Source organism: Pelodiscus sinensis, chromosome 2, assembly GCF_052426305.1.
Source record: "Pelodiscus sinensis isolate ZL-2025 chromosome 2, ASM5242630v1, whole genome shotgun sequence".
In the NCBI taxonomy this organism is placed as follows: domain Eukaryota; kingdom Metazoa; phylum Chordata; order Testudines; family Trionychidae; genus Pelodiscus; species Pelodiscus sinensis.
The window spans coordinates 156,986,365-157,006,121 of record NC_143053.1 but is presented as its reverse complement, the minus strand read 5'-3'; the positions used below and the strand labels follow the sequence as shown (position 1 = coordinate 157,006,121).

The 19,757-nt window shown below is 39.6% G+C and overlaps 1 protein-coding gene across 3 annotated transcripts in view; it reads left to right on the top strand.

The window, feature by feature from the left end:
* The first annotated feature begins 6,137 nt into the window (after window positions 1–6,137).
* The window catches only part of VSTM2A (V-set and transmembrane domain containing 2A), a 30,425-nt gene continuing 16,805 nt past the window's right edge, over window positions 6,138–19,757 (top strand). Inside the window, exons 1-4 of one of the 3 annotated variants that reach the window (XM_006119378.5) lie at window positions 6,138–6,648; window positions 8,805–8,971; window positions 10,032–10,082; window positions 16,361–16,697. In XM_006119378.5, the coding sequence (XP_006119440.1) occupies window positions 6,570–6,648; window positions 8,805–8,971; window positions 10,032–10,082; window positions 16,361–16,697 (634 nt within the window). In that variant the 5' untranslated portion in view covers window positions 6,138–6,569. The remainder of the gene's footprint in view (window positions 6,649–8,804; window positions 8,972–10,031; window positions 10,083–16,360; window positions 16,698–19,757) is intronic. The other 2 variants (XM_006119379.5, XM_006119377.5) reach the window with 2 other exon arrangements.

Below are 19,757 nucleotides of genomic sequence, written 5' to 3'. Positions count from 1 at the left end.
AGAAAGAAATCCAACTTCTTCCTTTAAAAAAGTTGCTAGCTGAATTTTTTTTCTTGCAAAGCTAGCTTTGATATGGTAAACTGATCCCTAGATTGAAATGGACAAGTATGTGGGCTCCACTTTTGTAGCACACTCATAAGGCTAAAGTACCAATGCACTGACCCTCCCTCTCCCTTTTTCTCTGTCTCTGTCTCTCTCTCTCACACACACACACATACACAAACACTTTTGTATTTGTATAAAATGAGTCATAAATTTGAGTTGTACCCAAAAGCATCACCTGACTAATATATCCAAAATGCTTAGTCTGTCTTGACACACAATAGTGTGACAATGATGTCAGAGAATAATCAATAATTGGATCTCCAAACTGTTTTATTTCAGGCCCATATCAAAACACTCAAGTCTATTCTTAGTGAAATGTTCAGTCCTTCCTAAAGCTGGAATCAAATCATTTGCTGTCCATGCTGGTAGCTGCTGTTTGTCGGTGCATCTACCATGATGATAGTTGTGGTAACTGCTGCAAGGTTAACTCCCCATCTTTAGTTGCCTAATAAGCATTAGGAGGAATGTCTTCTACCCCACTAAAAGCACATAAATGCAAGAGGTTAAAAATTTAAATAACTTCTCATACTGAGCATAAACTTGTGATACATCATTAAGCTTCCAACTTAGTGAGAGGTTAACCTAAAAACAAACAAATAAACAAACTTCTTTAGCTTGTATAGCACATGTTCTAGGATGAAAGGTATAATAATTTGTATTTCACTGAGGCAAGGGTCACAGCCAATGTCTGGATGTTGAAGCAAGACAAATTTAGACTGGCTATAAAGCATGTTTAACAAGAAGAACAATTAACAATTGGAACAATTTGCCATGGATCATGGCTGATGGTCCATCTCCCACCTTTTTAAAAACAAAACTGGTGTTTTGCTGAAAGATGTGATCTAGGAAATTATTGTGGGGAAGTTCTAGGGCCTGTGTTATACAGGAAGTCAGACTAGAGGATCATAAGGGCCACTTTTCTCCTCTGAATCTATGAAAAAGGGGCAGCTGATTGGACAGAGAATGGCATTACATATCCTTCAGTCACACTCAGCAGCAGAGACATTTCACAGAAGAAGCTAAATAAATGGCATCCAAGAAAGCCTCTCTTCCTTTGTTCTGCAGAGCGATTTCAAAGCCCTAAGAGTCTATTCTGCTTTCAGATGCTTGTTAGTGAACCCCAATCACTTAGGCAATTGAAAACTTGAATAGTACAAATTCATCCTCAACTGGTTGCTTATCAGCATGTATCATGACAAGTATTTCATGCAGCAATGACTGTATATGTACATATGCAGAGTATGTAGCTATCATGTAATGTATTTTGTGAATTGCTATTTGCATGCTTAGGGATAGTATGTAAAACATTGCAAAAGTACAAGTAGCTATTTTTTAATTTGATGTTTTATTCCTGGAAGAAAGGGGGGAAATTCTTTACCAAAAAAAAAAAAAAAAGATAAAGGCATGATTAATGGTAGCAGGGCTCACATCTACAGAAAAGGTTGCACCCTTCTTGCCAAATGCAGATGAAAAAATACATTTGTCCACTGCAACTAATGGGCACCCTCAAGCAGCCAAGGATCCACATATCTTTCTGGGTTGAGTCTCAGCCAGCTAAATCTCCTTTATACCTCAACCAGACGTTGGATATATTGCTTGAATGCACTATCCAGTCCAAAAAAACTAGATACATAGCTTTAGATGTAATCTACTTACAGAAGGCAACATGGCAAAAATCATTTCATTAAGGCTCATAGTAACTTCACATAAACATTGAAGGGAAGGGGCGATTCTTGTCAAATCTCTCATGAGAGATTTCTGAGAACAGACCTGGTCCAATACCACCTCCTGGGACCATTTCAAAGAAAGAAATTGAGCCATCCAAGTGAAACTTTGTCAAGCTTTGCTATGATCAGCAAACATGCCAACAATACCTCATGGTTAGGAGCAATAAAAATAATCAGATAGACCTAAAATAATTAAAAGGAAACTTCATATGTCTCCATCAACAGAGGCGATGGATAGTACATTGTCCACTCAATACAACAGCCTAATACAGGAATGAGTGATGTCACTGTGTCTGGAGTGGCTCACAGGCAAGAATATCAGCCTGTTAAGGAGCATAACCCAAACTGATTGTGAGTTTTACACTTAGATTTCCATAACCAAATAAAAATGTAAACTCCTCAGGCACAATACAGCTTTAAAATGGAGTCACAGATATTCTTCTTCAGAAGTCTGATCTATCTTTCCACCCAGGCAAACTTGACTGTGTGACAGTTGATGACTTTTCAGCAACGTTCACAAAATATTCAGGTTACTACTAGTCCCAAAGGACCATTCGCTTATCCCAGGTCAATTTGCACTTTAGACTTCATGCTGAAGACAAATCTATGGTAAACTAACTACACCTCTTCTAGCTAGGAAAAAAGAAAGGAGAATTATTTATGTGGTTAAAGCAAGTAAGGGCACATATCCTCTTAAGGGCTGTAGGCAAAGCAACAACAAAGACTTGTTCCACAATGGGCCATTTGGATTCAGTAGCCCTTCCTGTAATATTTCTTATGGAGTAATTCACACTTTGTAGTTTGTAATGAAGACCAAGCTTAAGATTGTAAATTTCCCACAGACAGGGGAGCAGCATTACAAAGAGAAGTTTGGGATTTTCCATACGCCTGAATGACATAGTTTTATAGACTTAACCTCTAATGTAAGCAGCACTTTGTCAATAGCAGGGCTTCTGACATAGTACCTATGTCAACAGAAGAAACTCTTCAATCTGCATCGGCAGCATCTTCACTAAACACTACAGTGGCACTGTTGCACCAGAGGAGATGCTTTTCTGTACTGCTATAAGTGTAGACTAGCCCTTACCAAACATTTTATAGTTACAGAGCAAACATTTAAATAACACCTTATATTATGGGAGACAGACATCATGGTGACTCAGACTGGCTCCCAGCTGTGCACTCATCAGTATTCAGTGAGGCCAGAGGCATTGGCAAGAGCTGACACCTGGTCTGCCAGCCTCACAATTGGGATTATCAAGACTGCCTTTCCCACAATTTTTGATTACCTTCCTCTGAAATGAGAAACCTGAAACAGATCAATAAGTAAGATCTTCCACATCACCAAAAGGTGTCTGGAGAAGGAACCTAATGATGGTTTCTTTAATAGATGCTGACACCCCTCCCTTCTTAAAGCGTTGACAATTTTCTCCAACAACAGATATAGATAAAGACATATTGTGAATGAGATCAATAATTAACCGAGAAAATTCATAATCAATCTGAACCTTGAAGTCATTGAGATCAGTCAATAGGGGTATACATTTATTAAGATCATAAGATTCTTTGGTTGGAGGACACATGTTTCTGTGTGTGTTTAATAGTATATAAGGGCATACTGATCCTGGATGGATGCTACATTGATATACATATTAAACAATTTTTATCACGCATGGCTATTAGAAACAAGCTGAAGCTGCAATATTCAGATCCAGATCAATGGGATTTCTGCTTCTAAATTTGTAAGCAGTTTTGAAATTCTCCTTTACTGTGTGCATGTGCTCTAGCCTACACACAGCACCTCCTTGCCACTTATGCATGTCTTAGAGCCACTGAATTTGCAAAAGCTTCAATACCATAACTCCTCCCACAAGCCAGTGATCTTCACACCATACTTTATGGGTCAGCATAAAACCCCTTTCTGTAGCACAAGAGGAACAAAGAGATTTCCAAGCATAGTTGGTCCAAGTACTTCCTTGCACAGACCCAGTGTGGGACTTCCATGATGCGATTGGCTCTGGACAAGGTCTCTGCATCTAGATGCATTTTACTTGGACAGGCTGAAGAGGAATTCTTTCCTCTATGTGAAACTGCTTAAATCTAACCATATCTATCAGCAACATGGTAACATCACAAAACACTATTTCATTGTATAAATAAAGCAATATACTGACGATAGTCCAAGTTTTAGGATACTTTTCCCTATTTCAACTTCTTGTTCTTTCGCTTCCCCTCTCACATTAACAGGAATGGATGTTATTTTGTATATCCAATAAAGAATCTCCTTGCTATCATGGTAGCACAAGTTTTAGTCACTACAGATGATTATAAGGCCTTTCTGAGAAATCTATTTGCTTTTACCTGGAATTGCAAATTACAAAATTAAATTGTGTCTGGATTGGAATAAAAATGATTGCTCTATTTATGGTCCCCGCTTTCCCTCCAAACCAGGTGATGCTGCATAGAATTTTTCCAACTTGACTACTAATAACGTATGTGTAATTTGTAATTTACATTCATTACTGATTACATGTATGTAGTTAAATGTAAACATATAATCAGTCACCGTATATTTTCAAAGATGACTAAGGATTTGCGCTGCTCAACTTGAGATATCTGAAAGAGGTCTGACTTTTCATAAAATGCTTGGATCCCACCTTAAAAAATCAGGCGTTTAATGTTGGATACCTGAGAATGGAGATGCTCAAAATCACTAGTCACTTTTGAAAATTCAGTCTCATATTTAAGAACTTATTTTTCTCTCCCTTCATTTTGTAGACCGTTAGCAGGCTTTTGATACATTTACCATGACTTCCATAAAAAAATTAAATGTATATAGCAAAATAAACCTTTGAAAATTAAGTACTTTTGCTCTATCTGCAGTCATTTATGAGTATTTACATTGTACTCTTTTTTGTGAAAAACCATTGCTATACTTAAAAGGTGACATCAGTGGAACAGACCATTCTCACAGGGAAATATCTCTTTCTGCTATATAAATATCTAGGGGGAAGTATGACATTTGTAAAGTAAATAAGTGTTGAGGTGAAGAAAAAATGACTATTCTTGAAGCTGGAGACACTAATCCCATGGTCTCGTTCCAGACAGCTATCTTCCATCTGGCAAATACCTGATGTAGATATAATCACTTTATCTGAGAGAGACTGGTGCAGTGAGTAAGGCAAAAGTTGTTCCTTAGCCATTGTGGAATTGCTGCATTCCCATTGTTTTAAATGGCAGACCAACCCAATGCTTCAGTCAATGGGGATGCAATTTGTTCATATGGATATAATGCAATTTTATGGCTACATTTTTCCTAACGGACTGTAAATGCTTCTTTTTGGCTTTTATCTATGAATGATAAAAACAATCTGTCAGTCTGACTACTTGCCATATACCCACTTCATTTCAGTGTCTGGAATTTTTTCTTACTCTTTGGTATCCATTCAAAGGTATTTAGTATTTCCTTAACACAACAAATACTTTCTGAATGGCTCCTTCCTACAGGCAGTGGGATATTTTGGTCAGAGGGGTCTTTTTAAGACTTTTGAATTCCTCTTATAGTCAAGGATTGCCTCTTGACTGCAATATGGTATCATAGTCTTGTGAATCCCAGTTGATACAAGGAATGTGCAATGAATACAGTTTGAAAGGAAACATTCTTAATGTAGTTCAGAAGCTCTGTACTCTCTCTCTCTCTCTCTCTCTCTCTCTGTGTATATATATTATATATATATATAATTTTTACTATGACACGTCAATAGAATATCAAAGTATCAAAGTCTGATTTTTAGGGAAAATCAGACACAAACAGATGTGGGAGTGTGTACGGACATTTCCCTATATATATCCTAAGATCATATATAAATACATGTAGCCTATGAGCAACTCATCACTTTAAAATCCTATTAATCTATTTAGAAGGGAGAGATGATGGACAACATTTTGAATGAAAATGATTAGGTGAGCATAGTTGTTTGGGGCAGTCAACAAGAAGTTCAACAGCATTCTGATATTATTAACCATTTCCCCCTAAGTTGCATAGGGAGACAGGGAGGAAACCATCAAAAAATCAAATCACTGCATTACCCTCGTAATCTCTGACCGATGTGGGATGCCTGACTGGAAATTGTATCAGTGCAAGAAAAGCACTTTGGTTCCAGACAAAAACCTGCTTTCCTCTAGCCTGTTACCCAGCCTAAGTAACAGTAGGTGGAAAGGTACAGAGACCCCAGAAAGCACGAAGGGTTAAAGGCATCATTGCAGCCATTTGAGGGAAAAGTTGAAGCAATGCAAACACAGTAGACTCCTCTCCCTTCCTCCCCTCCCCTTTCCCTCACTCCCCACTTCCTAAGCCGGATCAGTGTTTAGGGAGGGCAGTCATGACCACGCAATCCTGAGCAGCTGGAGCTGACGTTAGACAGAGCTGCCAGGTAGCTGAAAAAAAGGCAGAGAAGGCAACTGATACCCACTTTTCGACGTTTCTTTTCCTTTTTTCCCCCTAGTCTCAGTCTGGACTTCAAGCATCACAGCGCCCGAGCCAGCGCATCTGAACCCTCAGTGTATTGCAATACTCGCTCTTCCCAAAGAAAAGATTCCACCGAGTCGCAGAATGCTCGCAGTGTCGCAGCCAGGGCTACCGCGCAGAGCCGTTCTGTAAATTGGTGTGTGAGATTCCTTCTTTTGAGGGCACCTCTGGTTTTGGTTACCCTGATGTGACTTTCGCTTCGCTTTGGAATGATGGGGATCTTTCTGGCGTATGTTGGATGCATTTTCTTTTCCGTTTTGTACATTCAACAAGGACTTTCTACCCAAGGTAAGCTCGCGCATTGGCAAATAGTGTGTGTGTGTGTGTGTGTGTGTGTGCGCGCGCGCTCCGTTTCAAATCCGAAGCAGAGCTTCCAAAAAAAGATGCCCAAGAAAATCAGAAATGTCAGCGTTAGAAACGATAAACAAACAGCGGAAGAGGGAAGAAGTTTACTCCTAGTGAAACTAAACCGGGTTCCTTGTCTCGATTGCAAGGAGGAATTTAAAGGAACACGCTAGCCAGACTCCCCCCCCCCCCAAAAAAATGTTGTGTGTGTATGTTTATGATGAATGTACACAAACGCATGTTTGGGTTGAGTATATATGTGGGTTTACAGAAAATACCCGCCCATGCATACATGATTATTACATGCACACGTAATATAAGATGGCTAAATCATATGCCTTCCTTAAATATTTCAAACTGTATAGGGTCTGGCTCCCTTTCCTCTCTTTCCCGTGATCCCGATTCTCAGACCTTTGTTTCTCTTTGGTGACTAGGGATAGATCTGAAAAAAAGATCGACTTCTTTGAAGACCCCACTAAAAAAAAAAAGCTTGTCTTGCATTCCAAACAGAGCCCGCTCTGCAGAATCCAGTTGTGTGGGACTTTGAGGGCTGCAGTGATCATTTCAGAACCATGGACAGAGCGCCTCAGGCTGTCCTCCGAACGCTGCATCATTTCTGCAACAAACAACTCCCGTCTTAAGAGAGAGAGAGAGAGAGAGAGAGAGAGAGAGAGAGAGAGAGAGAGAGAGAGAGAGTGTGTGTGTGTGTGTGTGTGTGTGTGTGTGTGTGTGTGTGTGTGTGTGTGTGTGTGTGTGTGTGTTTTACATTGACCTGGGAGGAAAACTTCTTTCAGCCCCTGAGCACGCTGAAGGAACGGTCATCTTACCTGCTGAATAGCCAGCAATAAGTAAAAATAATGTGGCGGGAGAACACTAGGATAAAAAATGACCAGTCTGTTTATGCCTCTGTTTCATAATGCAGGTGTTTAGAAAACAAAAGGTGGTTCACTATATTCCCAAATCACCTCTTCCCCCGAATAAACTTCTAATAACGAGGTTGGGCGCATTAGGGAGAAAGAGGAACACTAGGAGTATTCCTTCCTGAGCTTTGTCAACCTATAACTACACACAGCTGCGAATGGATGTTGTATTCTTTGAGCAATGGGTCTGCCTGCCCAACCTTTCTCAGATTTCAAGCAGAAGGTTTATTTGATCCCCCCCCTCCTCCGCCCCCCCCCCCGCTTTGGCCAGGGTGCGGTTTATAAAATAAGATATACAGTACCATCAAGTTTGCTCTATTTTGAAATGAGCCACACGTGAAGCTAAGAAAAACACAGGCAGATACAATGCTGACTTTAAGAAATATTGGTGTCTTGCACTGTGTGCATTTGTAGGAATTTGCTAAACCGGTAGAGAGATATAGTAAGGGGAGAGGGGAGAATCATCTCTGAGGACGTGTGAGGTTTGTTCGTTTCGTAAAGTGTGTGTGCTAGGACGAAGAATGATAAGAAATACTGTTTCTTGATTTCATTGTGCCAGCATAAATTACCATAGAAATATACGTGACTCAGTTAATGTGTTTGAAAGGTGCGTTTTGATGAGTGATCATAACCCACCCCTTAGCACATTACACAATCTAAATATCTATTTCAGTTAACCATATAGTGTTTAATAATTCAAAGGGTATAGCTCATCTAGGAAATGCAATACATGAGCGGGGTTGATTTCCCAAATGGCCTTTCAGTGAAATCTCCCAACGTGTTCGGTGACATAATGTATTCCCCCAAGGATATTTAGACCTATAGGTAACTTTCTTAACCCGAGAGTGATCAGAGGGGATACTTTGCCTGACCATTAGCCAGACTTGATTACAAGAGAGGAGTTGTGTAGACGGGAGAAAATACATAAATGTGCGATGCGAAACAAAGAGCAGGGGGACGAGAGAAGAAGAGAGATGGGAAAAAGGAGCAAGAAAAGATCAGGAAGAGAGAAATGGGAACGAGATGTAGAAAGGTGGGCAGTGAGAAAAAAGGACAAAGAGAGTGGGAGGGAAACAGGAGAAAAGGTAGGGAGAAAGAAAATAAGGGGGAAACAGATGAAAATGGAAGGGGGAGAGGAGGGAGCGGAAGATCCCAACAAACGGTGTCTTTGTTTTGCAGCAAAATTCACCGAATTCCCCCGAAATGTCACAGCCACTGAAGGGCAGAACGTGGAGATGTCGTGCGCTTTCCAGAGCGGCTCCGCCTCCGTGTACCTCGAGATCCAGTGGTGGTTTCTGCGAGCAGCCGAGGAGCAAGAGGCTGGAGCCGAGGTGACGGGCACTCAGGTACCGAGGCGCCTCCACTGGGTCCCCCCTCCCTTGCAAATGGCCAATCCGCCCAAACACTCCCAAAGAGCGGGAGTCTGGGGGGAGGAGGGAGAGGGCGAGAGAGGATACATTATTCTTGCCGACGGTTTAATGCTCCCCATGAACTGCATCTCAGTAGGCATCAGGGAGACATGCCCACCCTAGGGAATGGGTTCTTCGGTGCCTGCCGCTCTTAGGGAAGCGACATGGATAGCTCAAGTCTGAATCCCTTGTCAAAGAAAGCCTATGCTAATAGAGTGCTCCCTGCAGGGCGTGTATTTCCCCAGTGGCAGAATAACACCCCAATCCCTTATTAGCCATTGGTGCACTCGAACGTGTAAGTCTAACTGGGCAGGCATGGAGGGGAACTATTGTGGGGAGCTCTTATATACGCACCTCCCAAAAAATCCATCGCGGGAGCCTTCCAAGTGCACTGCCAGCGAGGACTCTTTTTTGTAGAGAGTCTCCTTTTTTCTCCTTGCGTTGTTTCTGATTGATAGTTAACACTGAAAAAAAACTGGATAGCGGTCAGATCCGAGTCTGTGTAGCATTTCGGGACAACCACACCCGCATCGCCTGCGTTCAGTGCCTCCTTATGTAAAGAAAGGGGAGAGGGAACTCTCCCTTTGCTTTAAACATTTGAAGGGGGGGGGGAGAGGAGATAAGCATCGTCTCTAACCTTTTCACCCTTCCCTGCCCTCCCCATGCGTATTAAGCTAAGGGCCAGTCTCGCCGCCTAATCCTAACAGGGTGCAAAGTGACAGCGTCATCTCCAAAGCAGACCCTAGGCATCTGGTCTAGTGCTCCAGTGTTTGCCGTGTGCACGCGCCTGTCATGCTGGCTGCCGCATTAGCCCTTGTTCCGAACCGACGCTGGCTTCGCGCTCCCAACGAGGTTGTGCCGATAGGTGGCGCCCTTAGCACGCGAGTGTTCCCGGAGAAAGCCCGGCTGCTTTGCCTTAGGGATGGTTTGGCAGAAGGGCCAGTAGCCCAGCCCGGCACCGCGACTGCTGGCCACAAATGTGATCCTTTCCCAACAGGTGGAGCTCCTGCCAGAGAGAGACTTGGACAACGACGGAACAAAGATAAGCGTAAGTATCTGACGCTAAATGAGAGAGCATCTCTCCAGAGCTGATGACACTCTTGCCATCTGATTTCACACGCTTCCAAAAGTCGGTGGGCAACCAACTTGTTATAGGGATGGGGCTTACTTTGGTTTTTCTGTTCCTCCCTCTCAGGCTGGTTACAGGATGTGACAGACTTCTGGACAGATATTTTCGTAGCCCTGTACACAATATGACAGGAACAATACCGCCCAAGGGGTCTCATTAATCTGCATTGGTACAGATTTCCTCAATAGAAATAAAATCAAGGGCCAGGGCATGCTTGCCACAAATATTCCTCACCCTACACAGAAAGGTGGGTCAGTTTCCTCCTGAGAACTGCTCCCCATTTCAGTTGAACCCAGGCATACATCCCAAGGTCTTGCAGAGGGCTCTACATTGGGGCTGGGATCTGCAGGAGTATGTCACCTAAAGTCCCCACCTATCCATTTCCAATTAATCCCTTCTGTTGGATTGACCCCAGGAGAAGTTGATCCAGACCCAGAATTCTAAAAGAGGAATACATTTTGTTGCCCTGAAACCGTATTTCCCTTCTGGTGGAGTAGGTACCTACTTAAATTGATTCAGCTACTTAAATGGGTGATTTCAGAAATTTGTGAAAGCTGGGAGCCAGAGGCTTCTGGCCTGATAAGATCCAAGATGTAATTCTTCCTGTGGTAATACCTCTTTTGCTTTCATTAGGTGTGCTCTCTGTGTAAAACCTTCAAGAATAGACTCTAAAATACTGGAATTAACTAGTCCCCATTTGGATATTAATATTTCCATGCAGTTGTGGGTCAGGCAAATGCTGGGCCTGGGCTCTGTCAGAAGCTGGGAATGGGCAACATGGGATGGATTACTTGTTGATTGCCTGTTCTGTTCATTTTCTCTGGGGCAAATGGGATTCACCACTGTCAGCAGACAGCATCCTGAGTAAGGTGGACCTTTTGTCTGTCCCAGCATGGCTGTTCTTATGTTCTTATGGAGCTTGTAGCAGAGAGTGGAGGGCACAGAAGCCTTTTCCCTCTTCTGCAGTCTCTGCACTTACAGGAGGAGAGGGACTACCCCCTTTCAGTGCCCTAGAGATTTAAGGTGATAGGACCATAGTGAATTCTTAACAAATACTGCAGTGTACACATCTCACTTGTCCTGCAGAGGGATTTTGCCTTTCAGATAAACTCCATTTTGAACTCCTGCTGGAGCAGTGCAGCCCAACACAAGCACAGTATGGCCCTAAATCATCAACAACCACATTAACCAGCAATATATACTAATCATGTATATTAAATACTTCACTCCCTTCTTCTCTGGTGCCTACAAGCTGACTAATTAATATTAGATTGAAGGGCAGTTGGCTGTAGCTGAAGTGACATTTTAATGTTCTGTTAAACAGTGTACACACTTTGACCACAGTCCTCTGACTCACATTTCCTATGTTGCTTGCCACTTTACCCTGTAAACCCATTGCATAACAGATCATATGTTCTGATAAGGACTTCTGATTGAGGCTTTTTGTGTACTAACACAATAGAAATACAACCGCTCCTAATAAACTCTCTAATTACTCAGCACCTACTCATTCAAAACTCCCACCAACGTTCATAGAAATGTTGACTTAATACAGGATTTGGCTCATGTTTGTTACAGTGGTCAGGCTTTTGACAGTAAATGTGTCTCCTATTATGTATGTTAATAATTAAGGCCAGGATATTGTATTATACAGCCCAATATTTTATAGACTTGTGTAATAGATATTTTATATTTGTAAAATACATTAACTTGATATACTTGTTATAAGAGGAGACTACTTTTTCTTGGATGCATGAATAGAATTCACATTAACATTAATGGAGTTTATACTTAAGAAATGGAGAATAAACCATGTCTGCATTTGGTAAATCCTTATGAAGAGATGGTAAAAGGTGGAGTCTGGGTTTTTAACAATGATGAAACTCACCTTTTCTGGTGATCAATCACCTAACAGATAAAGTTCAATATGGGACACAAGCGAACACCAGCTAATTCACACTAGGGAACAGGTTGTCCATCTCTTCATGCACCTATCAAAATTGTATAGGGAAAAAATTGATCATGGGGAAAATCAGTTTGAGTTACATGTGCTGGAATTCTCATCCTCCTAGTACTAAGCCATCATTGGAATTTCTAAATAGTATAGATGACAATTTCCTAACTCAAAAAGTGTTGCAGCCAATATGGGGAAATTATATATTAGACCTTGTCCTATCAGATAAAGAGGGACTGATCACAGAACTATAAATTAACAGTAGCTTTAGTACACGTGATCATGACTTGATTACTTTTAAAACATGCAAGAAGAATGAAATCCTGGCCTGAAAGGTGTATATGCGTAGGTATATAAATTGTACTTTAATAGACCAGTTTCACAAAACTGAAAACAATTAAGAAACAAATCATCTGGAAGAAAGAATTTAATTAGAAAAATGTGAATGATATTTGGAAATCATTTAAGAATGCCTGACTAGATGCCTCAAAAGCCACAATCCTGCAAAAGAAGAAAAATGTGCTGGTTAAAAAACAGAACAAAACCTACCTGGTTTGAATGGGAAGGGAAGACAGCTATAAAAATAAAAATAAATAAAAACAAAGAAAGGAGAACTTGATAGTAAATAATATAAATAAGAAATTAGGAATTGAAGCAAATTGGTCAGGGAAACCAAGGGACACGAGTTGAAAGCTATGGCCAATAGAGTTAAAGACAATAAGAAGCAGGGATTTTTTTTTAATGTATTAGGAACAAAATGAATCCTGACACAATTACTGTTCCATTACTGAATGGAAATGGTAGAATTATATATAATAATGAAAAAAAAGGCAGAATAGTTTAATACATATTTTTATTCTGTATCTGGGGGGAACAGATGGTTTGGTTTCATCAACTGATGAGGACACTCTTCCCATTCCACTAGTATCTTTGGAGATCACTTAAGAGAAGTTACTAAGTTAGACATTTTTAAATCTGCAGATCCAGATCACTTGAATCAAAGATTTTAAAAAGAGCTGACTGAGGAGCTTACTGGTCAGCTAATGTTGATTTTCAGTAAGTCTTAGAGCACTGAGAGGCTCCAGAAGACTAGAAGAAAGCTGATGTAAGGCCAATTTTAAAAAGGGTAAACAGTATGACCTGGATAATTATAGGCTTGTCATCCTGACATCGATCGCTGGAAAGCTAATGGAGTGCCTGATAAGGGACTTGATTAATGAAGAATTAAAAGAGAGTAATATAATTAATACAAATTGACATGGATTTATGGAAAATAGATCCTGTCTAATGGAAGGGTTTTTTTTGGTCCAATTACAAATTTGTTTAACAACGGTAATAGTGTTGATATAAAAACTTAAACTTCTATAAGGGGTTTGACTTGGTACCTCAAAATATTTGCTAAAAAAACTAGAACAATATAAAATTAACATGATACACATTATATGGATTTAAAAAAAAACTAGTTAATTGATAGTTTTCAAAAAGTAGTTGTAATGAGCGGGTCCATTTCCAATGGGGTCCAACTGGGATTGGTTCTTTGCTCTAGGTTATATAGTACCTTTAACAATGACCTTCAAGACAATATAACATCCCCATTGAAAAAGTATGCACATAACATTTAAAAATGTGGGAATGAATGATAAATAATGAAAAGAACAGGTTGCTGATTCAGAATGATCTAGATTGTCTGTTAAACTGGGCAAAAGCAAACAGTATACATTGTAATAAGGCTAATTATAAACACATATGACTGGGAACACAGAATGTAGGCCATACGTGCAGGATGGTGAACTCTGTCCTTGGAAGCAGTGACTCAAGATGATCAACTCTATTGTAATTAAGTCACCCTCTAGCTTTCTTTTTGTTTAGCTAAATTGATTGAACATCTGGAGTTGATAAGTATGTGTATGAGGGACATATTTAATAATGGGTCTACAATCAAGCAGCGAAAAGCAAAATGCTATCTGATAACCAGAAGTTGAAGACAGGCACATTCAAACTGCAATAAGGTGTCATTGGTTAAAATAATTAATCCTTGGAACATATTACCAAGGGTCATGGTAGATTCTCCATCACTGTCAATTTTTAAATCAAGATTGGATTTTTTCTCTGAAAAGTTATTTTGGAGAAGTTCAATGGCTTGTATTATACATGGTCAGATTAAGTGATCACAGTGGTCTTTTCTGGCCTAACAATCTATGAACATATAATTTGGAAGAGGGATACTATAAAATGAAGCTAACTGTCATTGCATTTTAAAATTTAGAAATGGCCAAAGAGAAAAGACATGTCTCTTCACCATCATTGATTTGGTTGATGCTGCATGGAGATTCATGAAAGCAGAATTTGGCCTCACAGAGGCAATTTCCACATTGACTAACCTTTCAATTTCTCTTGTATTGTTTTTGATGAGTGGATCAATATAGGCATTACATTACTATTGATTAAGGTTAAGGGAAGGGGGAAATACCTTACAGGAGTGGGAGGGAAGGAAAGCCCCCTCCAGAGCCCCTTCCCTGCATAGGGTAGCTTCAATAGGGGACTATGTCAGGCAGCCCAGCCAGAGGCTGCCAGCAGTTCTTTCGCCTGCAGTTAAGGTGGTGAGTGCAGAGGAGAGGGAGGGGAGAGCCACTTGCAAGAGTGGGAGGGAAGGGAAGCCCCGAACTCCTTCCCAGTATGGGGAGCTGGGAGAAGGGAGGCAAAGGCAGCCACAGCTGGGCAGTTCTTTTCAAAGCTTTTTCTTGCAAAGAACCTCCTGCATGCCATATTAACAGATATGAACCTGGAAAGCCAGTTAAGAATAGCAACATCTTCAGTTCTAGCAGACATAACAAGGCTCACCACACTAAAATATTAAATAAAAAAGAACATCACACCACAGTAAAGGGTTTTCTGGGATTTGTGTGTGTGTGTGTGTGTGCGACAGAGACAGCATGTGTATTCATGCACATGTGTGCGTGCCTCAGTTTGGGGGGGTTGCTTCTCACTTTTGTGTGGCCCCCAATTGATATCCTCTTGGGTTAGTGGCCCCAACCCAAAATGTTTCTCCACCTATGATCGATAAGGAAAGAAGTGTACAGAAAAAAAAAATTGGCTACTTTTGCTAGGGTAGCTTGGTACCTTTTGCTTATGAGTACATTGAAATGTCTTGTTCTGTTTAAAAAAAATACATAATTTATGCTTTTAAATTAATTATACAAGGTGAAAAATGTTACATTGCCTTAGGATATCAAAGGCTGCATTGAATACCTCAGTATTAGTTGATGCCTCCTAACATAACAGAGTATGAGCTATTTTCTATTGTCAAATCACAGATATGTCACAATATTTTAATTAGCACATGCTTCTATAAATAAGAGGGGGAAAAAACTGGCTACATGTCACCAGATGCTTCATCATTACTGCTAAGAAACTAATGTACACAGGCTTCTACAAGTCTGAAGGAGACGCATTTAATGTTGTGATAATTTTTAAAACAATGAAGACTACAAGTTAATCTAATAAAGAAATTTAAACATTGGCAAACATCTCCAATAATACTGCTAATATAGTGGTTCAAAATCTGAATGATTCAATAAAGTCATCTAATTGGAAAGGTTTAACCAAAAAAATGCACTGACATCAGCTTCATGCAAGAAAGCTCATTAAGAATGCTCATGATCTTAAAGAATTAATTAAGGAGCATGGCAGACGAGGTTGTTTGTCTGAGGCCAATTAACATTTCAGAGCATACCATCTAAATAGATTTGGAATTAAGTCACCAGTTGTCCCTATGCATATAGAGAGCAAAATTAATCTTTGGTATAACTTAAACTGAAGTAAGCAAAATTACATCATATTGATTTAAGACTATGGTCTTTTATGGTCTGCTACATGGCATTTAGACACCAGGGACTGGCCCCTTCCAACTTACTTGGGGTTTTGGGCTTAAGCTTCGGGGCTATTTAACAGATGTGTAGACTTCCAGGTGCATGCTGCAATCTGAGCTCTGGGACCCTCCCACTTTGCAGATCTTAGAGCCTGGATTTCAGCCGAGCTCAGAAGTCTACATTGAAATAAACAGGCTTGCAGCATGAGTCATGTAAGCCCAAATCAGTAGGCATGGGCCAGCTCTTGGGGTTTAGCTACAGTGTAGACATACCCTTAAGATAGCTGCATTCTGTAGGTCGCTATATGCTTCATAGAGAAAGAATGGCAGAATGATAATATCTGACAGTATTTTTTGTTCCTGGACAAATTTCAGACAGTGAAAGTACAAGGGAATGACATCTCCCACAAGCTGCAGATTTCAAAAGTGAGGAAAAAGGATGAAGGCTTGTATGAGTGCAGGGTGACAGATGCCAACTACGGAGATCTTCAGGAATACAAGGCCCAGGCATTTCTTAAAGTCAATGCTAACAGCCACTCTCGGCGAATGCAGGCCTTTGAAGCATCCCCAATGTGGTTGCAAGGTATGAAACCTCGCAAGAACATCTCAGCAGCTGTTCCAAGTAGTGTTCATAACTCTTCCAATCAGCATCTGCGCTCCACATCCAGCCCCGAAGCAGCAGCTAAAATCCCAAAACAGAGTCCACAATCAGGTATGATAAGCATTTTGAGCATTTTATTTAATTTAATTAATTTATTTATTTCTAACCAGCGCACAACATGAGGTTAACTCTAACAGAAAAGGAAAGGTTGGTGCCCAATAAACATTCTCTGCATAATTAACTGAAACTAAACATTATGGGTAACATTTTCAAAAATGTGTAAGAGAATTTGAGCTTTAGTACCTATCTCATTTATGAAATTTGGACTTAGACTCCTAACTCACTTAATTTTTTTAAACAAATAATGCATTGTGTATGCTTTAGGAACAGATGCACAGAGAATGATCATTTGCCACTAGTCAGTCATCAGACTAAAGGCACTCATATGGCAATGTCTCATTTTCTGTGTCACAGAAATTAATCTCTGTTTTATTTGGAAGCCATGAATAACCTTCACTAGCATGAGTGTTTGACACCTAATTTACAACAGGGATTAGAGTGTGGTCCTGCATGGTTTCATGATACTGATGGTGAGACTGAGGGAATGAAGAAATAAAACACGGATGAATGATCAAAACAAGTGCTTTAGAAATGCAAAGCATCTAAAAAAAAGTTCTGAAAAGTCAGTTGTGCAAGTTAAAGCTTCTGAGACTTTACATGACCTTCTTATAGACCAGATAGGGAAATATAGCCTAATAAGCATATTATACATGGGTGTACTACTGGCTAGAAAACCATACTTAGGGTATGTCTACATTAGGAAATTATTTAGAAATAACTACATTCAAAATAGTAAGTCCTGATTTTATAAAATTGAAATAGCAAATCCCCACAACGGGAGAGCCTCAAAATTAATCCAAGGCAAGCTCTATTGTGGTGGATGCGCTACCTCAACCTAGAGCCCCAGGAATAGCTATTTCAAAATAGAAGCAGTGGATTGTTCACACTAATGCTATTTTGAAATAACTATTTTGAAACACGTGCTATTCCCAGAGGAAAGCAGGAGTACAGATTTTGAAATAACCAGCCCCCAATTTAAAAAAAAAGGGGGCTTGGTAGCATGAGTGCTTCACATATTATTTCGAAAGAAGGGGGGTTATTTTGAAATAATTCCCTAGTGTTGACCAGGGCTTAAAGAGTAGTTATCAATGGTTCACAGTCAAACTGGAAGGATATAATGAATGGGGATCCACAGAGGTTTTTTCTGTGTCTGCTTCTCTTCTATAGCCTCATAAATTATTTTGATAATGGCATAGGGAGTACACTTATAAAGTTTGTGGATGATACCAAGCTGGGAAGGGCTACAAGTGTTTTGGATGACAAGATTAGAATTCAAACTGAACTTGACAAATTAGAGAAAAAGTTTGAAATTAATAGAATGAAATTCACTAAGAACAAATACTATGTACGACACCCTATTTCCTCTTTTGAGTGCATCCATTATTTTGAAATATAACGGCCTTGCTATTCTGACGTCCCTGTAAACCTCATTCCATGAGGGTTAAGGGATGTTTCGGACTAGCACTTTATTTTGAAATTACCTTGAAATAAGGTATGCAATTGAAAAAAATGGGGAGTGTTTGATCTGGAAAGAATAGACTGAGAGGAGACATAACATTTTAAGTATGTAAAAGATCATTATAAATGGAAGGGTGATAAATTGTTCTTTCTTAACCACTGAGGACAGGACAAAAAGTAATGGGTTTAAACTGCAGTAAGGGCAAATTATATTAAATATGAGAATGAACTTCCTAACTGTTAAGAATAGTTAACACTAGAACAAATTACCTAGGAAGGTTGTGGAATCTCCATCATTACATGTTTTTAAGAACAAGTTAGACAAACACCTGGCAGGGATGGTTCTTAGTGCTTACTCCAGGATACTGGACTAGATGACCTATTGAGGTCCCCTCCAGTCCTACCTTCCAGTGATTCACAGGTATACTCCCATTGACTGAAAGAGAGAGCAGTTCAGCAAGATATTTAAGGATGTGCCTAACTATAAGAACATAAATAAAGCTCTTAAAATGGAATATTTTGATATTAGAAAATGCCATTTCATCAAAACTGAAACTTTTTATGGAAATGTGTTAATTTCCAAAGAAATTCTATTTTGTTAAATAAATAAAAACGAAAATTGTGATAAGTCAATACATTCCAGTGAGACATTTTTTAATAGAATATGTTGATTTTTCATATCAAAATGATGTTCTGTTTAGAATTTTCTTTTCTTTTATAGGGTGTGTCCAGACTACAGGGTTTTTTTCTTTAAAAAGTGGCCTTTTTTTAAAAAAAACTTCACCTGAGTCTAGACTGCTGCCACCTTCTTTAGAAATTAAATCAAAAGAATGCAGCAGTTTTTTCAATCTCAGAAAACCTCATTTTACGAGGAATAATGCTTTTTTTCGAAAGTGCTCTTTCGAAAAAAGGTGTTATTGAACTCAAACAGGGCTTTTTCAAGAGAGAGCATCCAGACTGCCTGGATGCTTTCTTTCGAAGAAGCGGCTTGCCTTTTCAAAGGAAGTGATTTCAGTATAGACGTTCTCTTTTGAAAGAGGCTTTTTTGAAAGATTCTTTTGAAAAAGCCTCTTTTGAAAGAGGCTTACAGTCTAGACGTACCCATAGAGTGTGTGTGTATATATATATATAAGTCTTAAAATATGAAAATTGAAATACAATGCTTCGATTTTATTGAAACAATTTTTGATTGGCCTGAGCAACATTTTTACTGTCAATTTTATGTCACATAAATCCTTCATCCTCATTTAGATTCAGAATAAAACTAAGCTCAAAATAACAGAATTTCCTACAAATCAGAGCTTGAAATTCTCAAAAAGCTCTACATATGAGTACTTCCCCTTAAGTCACTAGGACAAGATAGAAGCTTAACGATAGACACATACTTAAGTACTTTGACCAGAATATGGATGCAGCAGTAGTCCAGCAAACTGCTCTGGTAGTATCACAGGTATAAAAGATTCAATATTATAATTCAGGTTTTTTTCCAACATTTTGCTCTGGAAGGGCAGCGTCCCATCAGTGATCTGGACACAAACCTCTAATTGAATTGTACTGGTATTTCAAATTCAAAATGATTTGCAGTCATAGCTC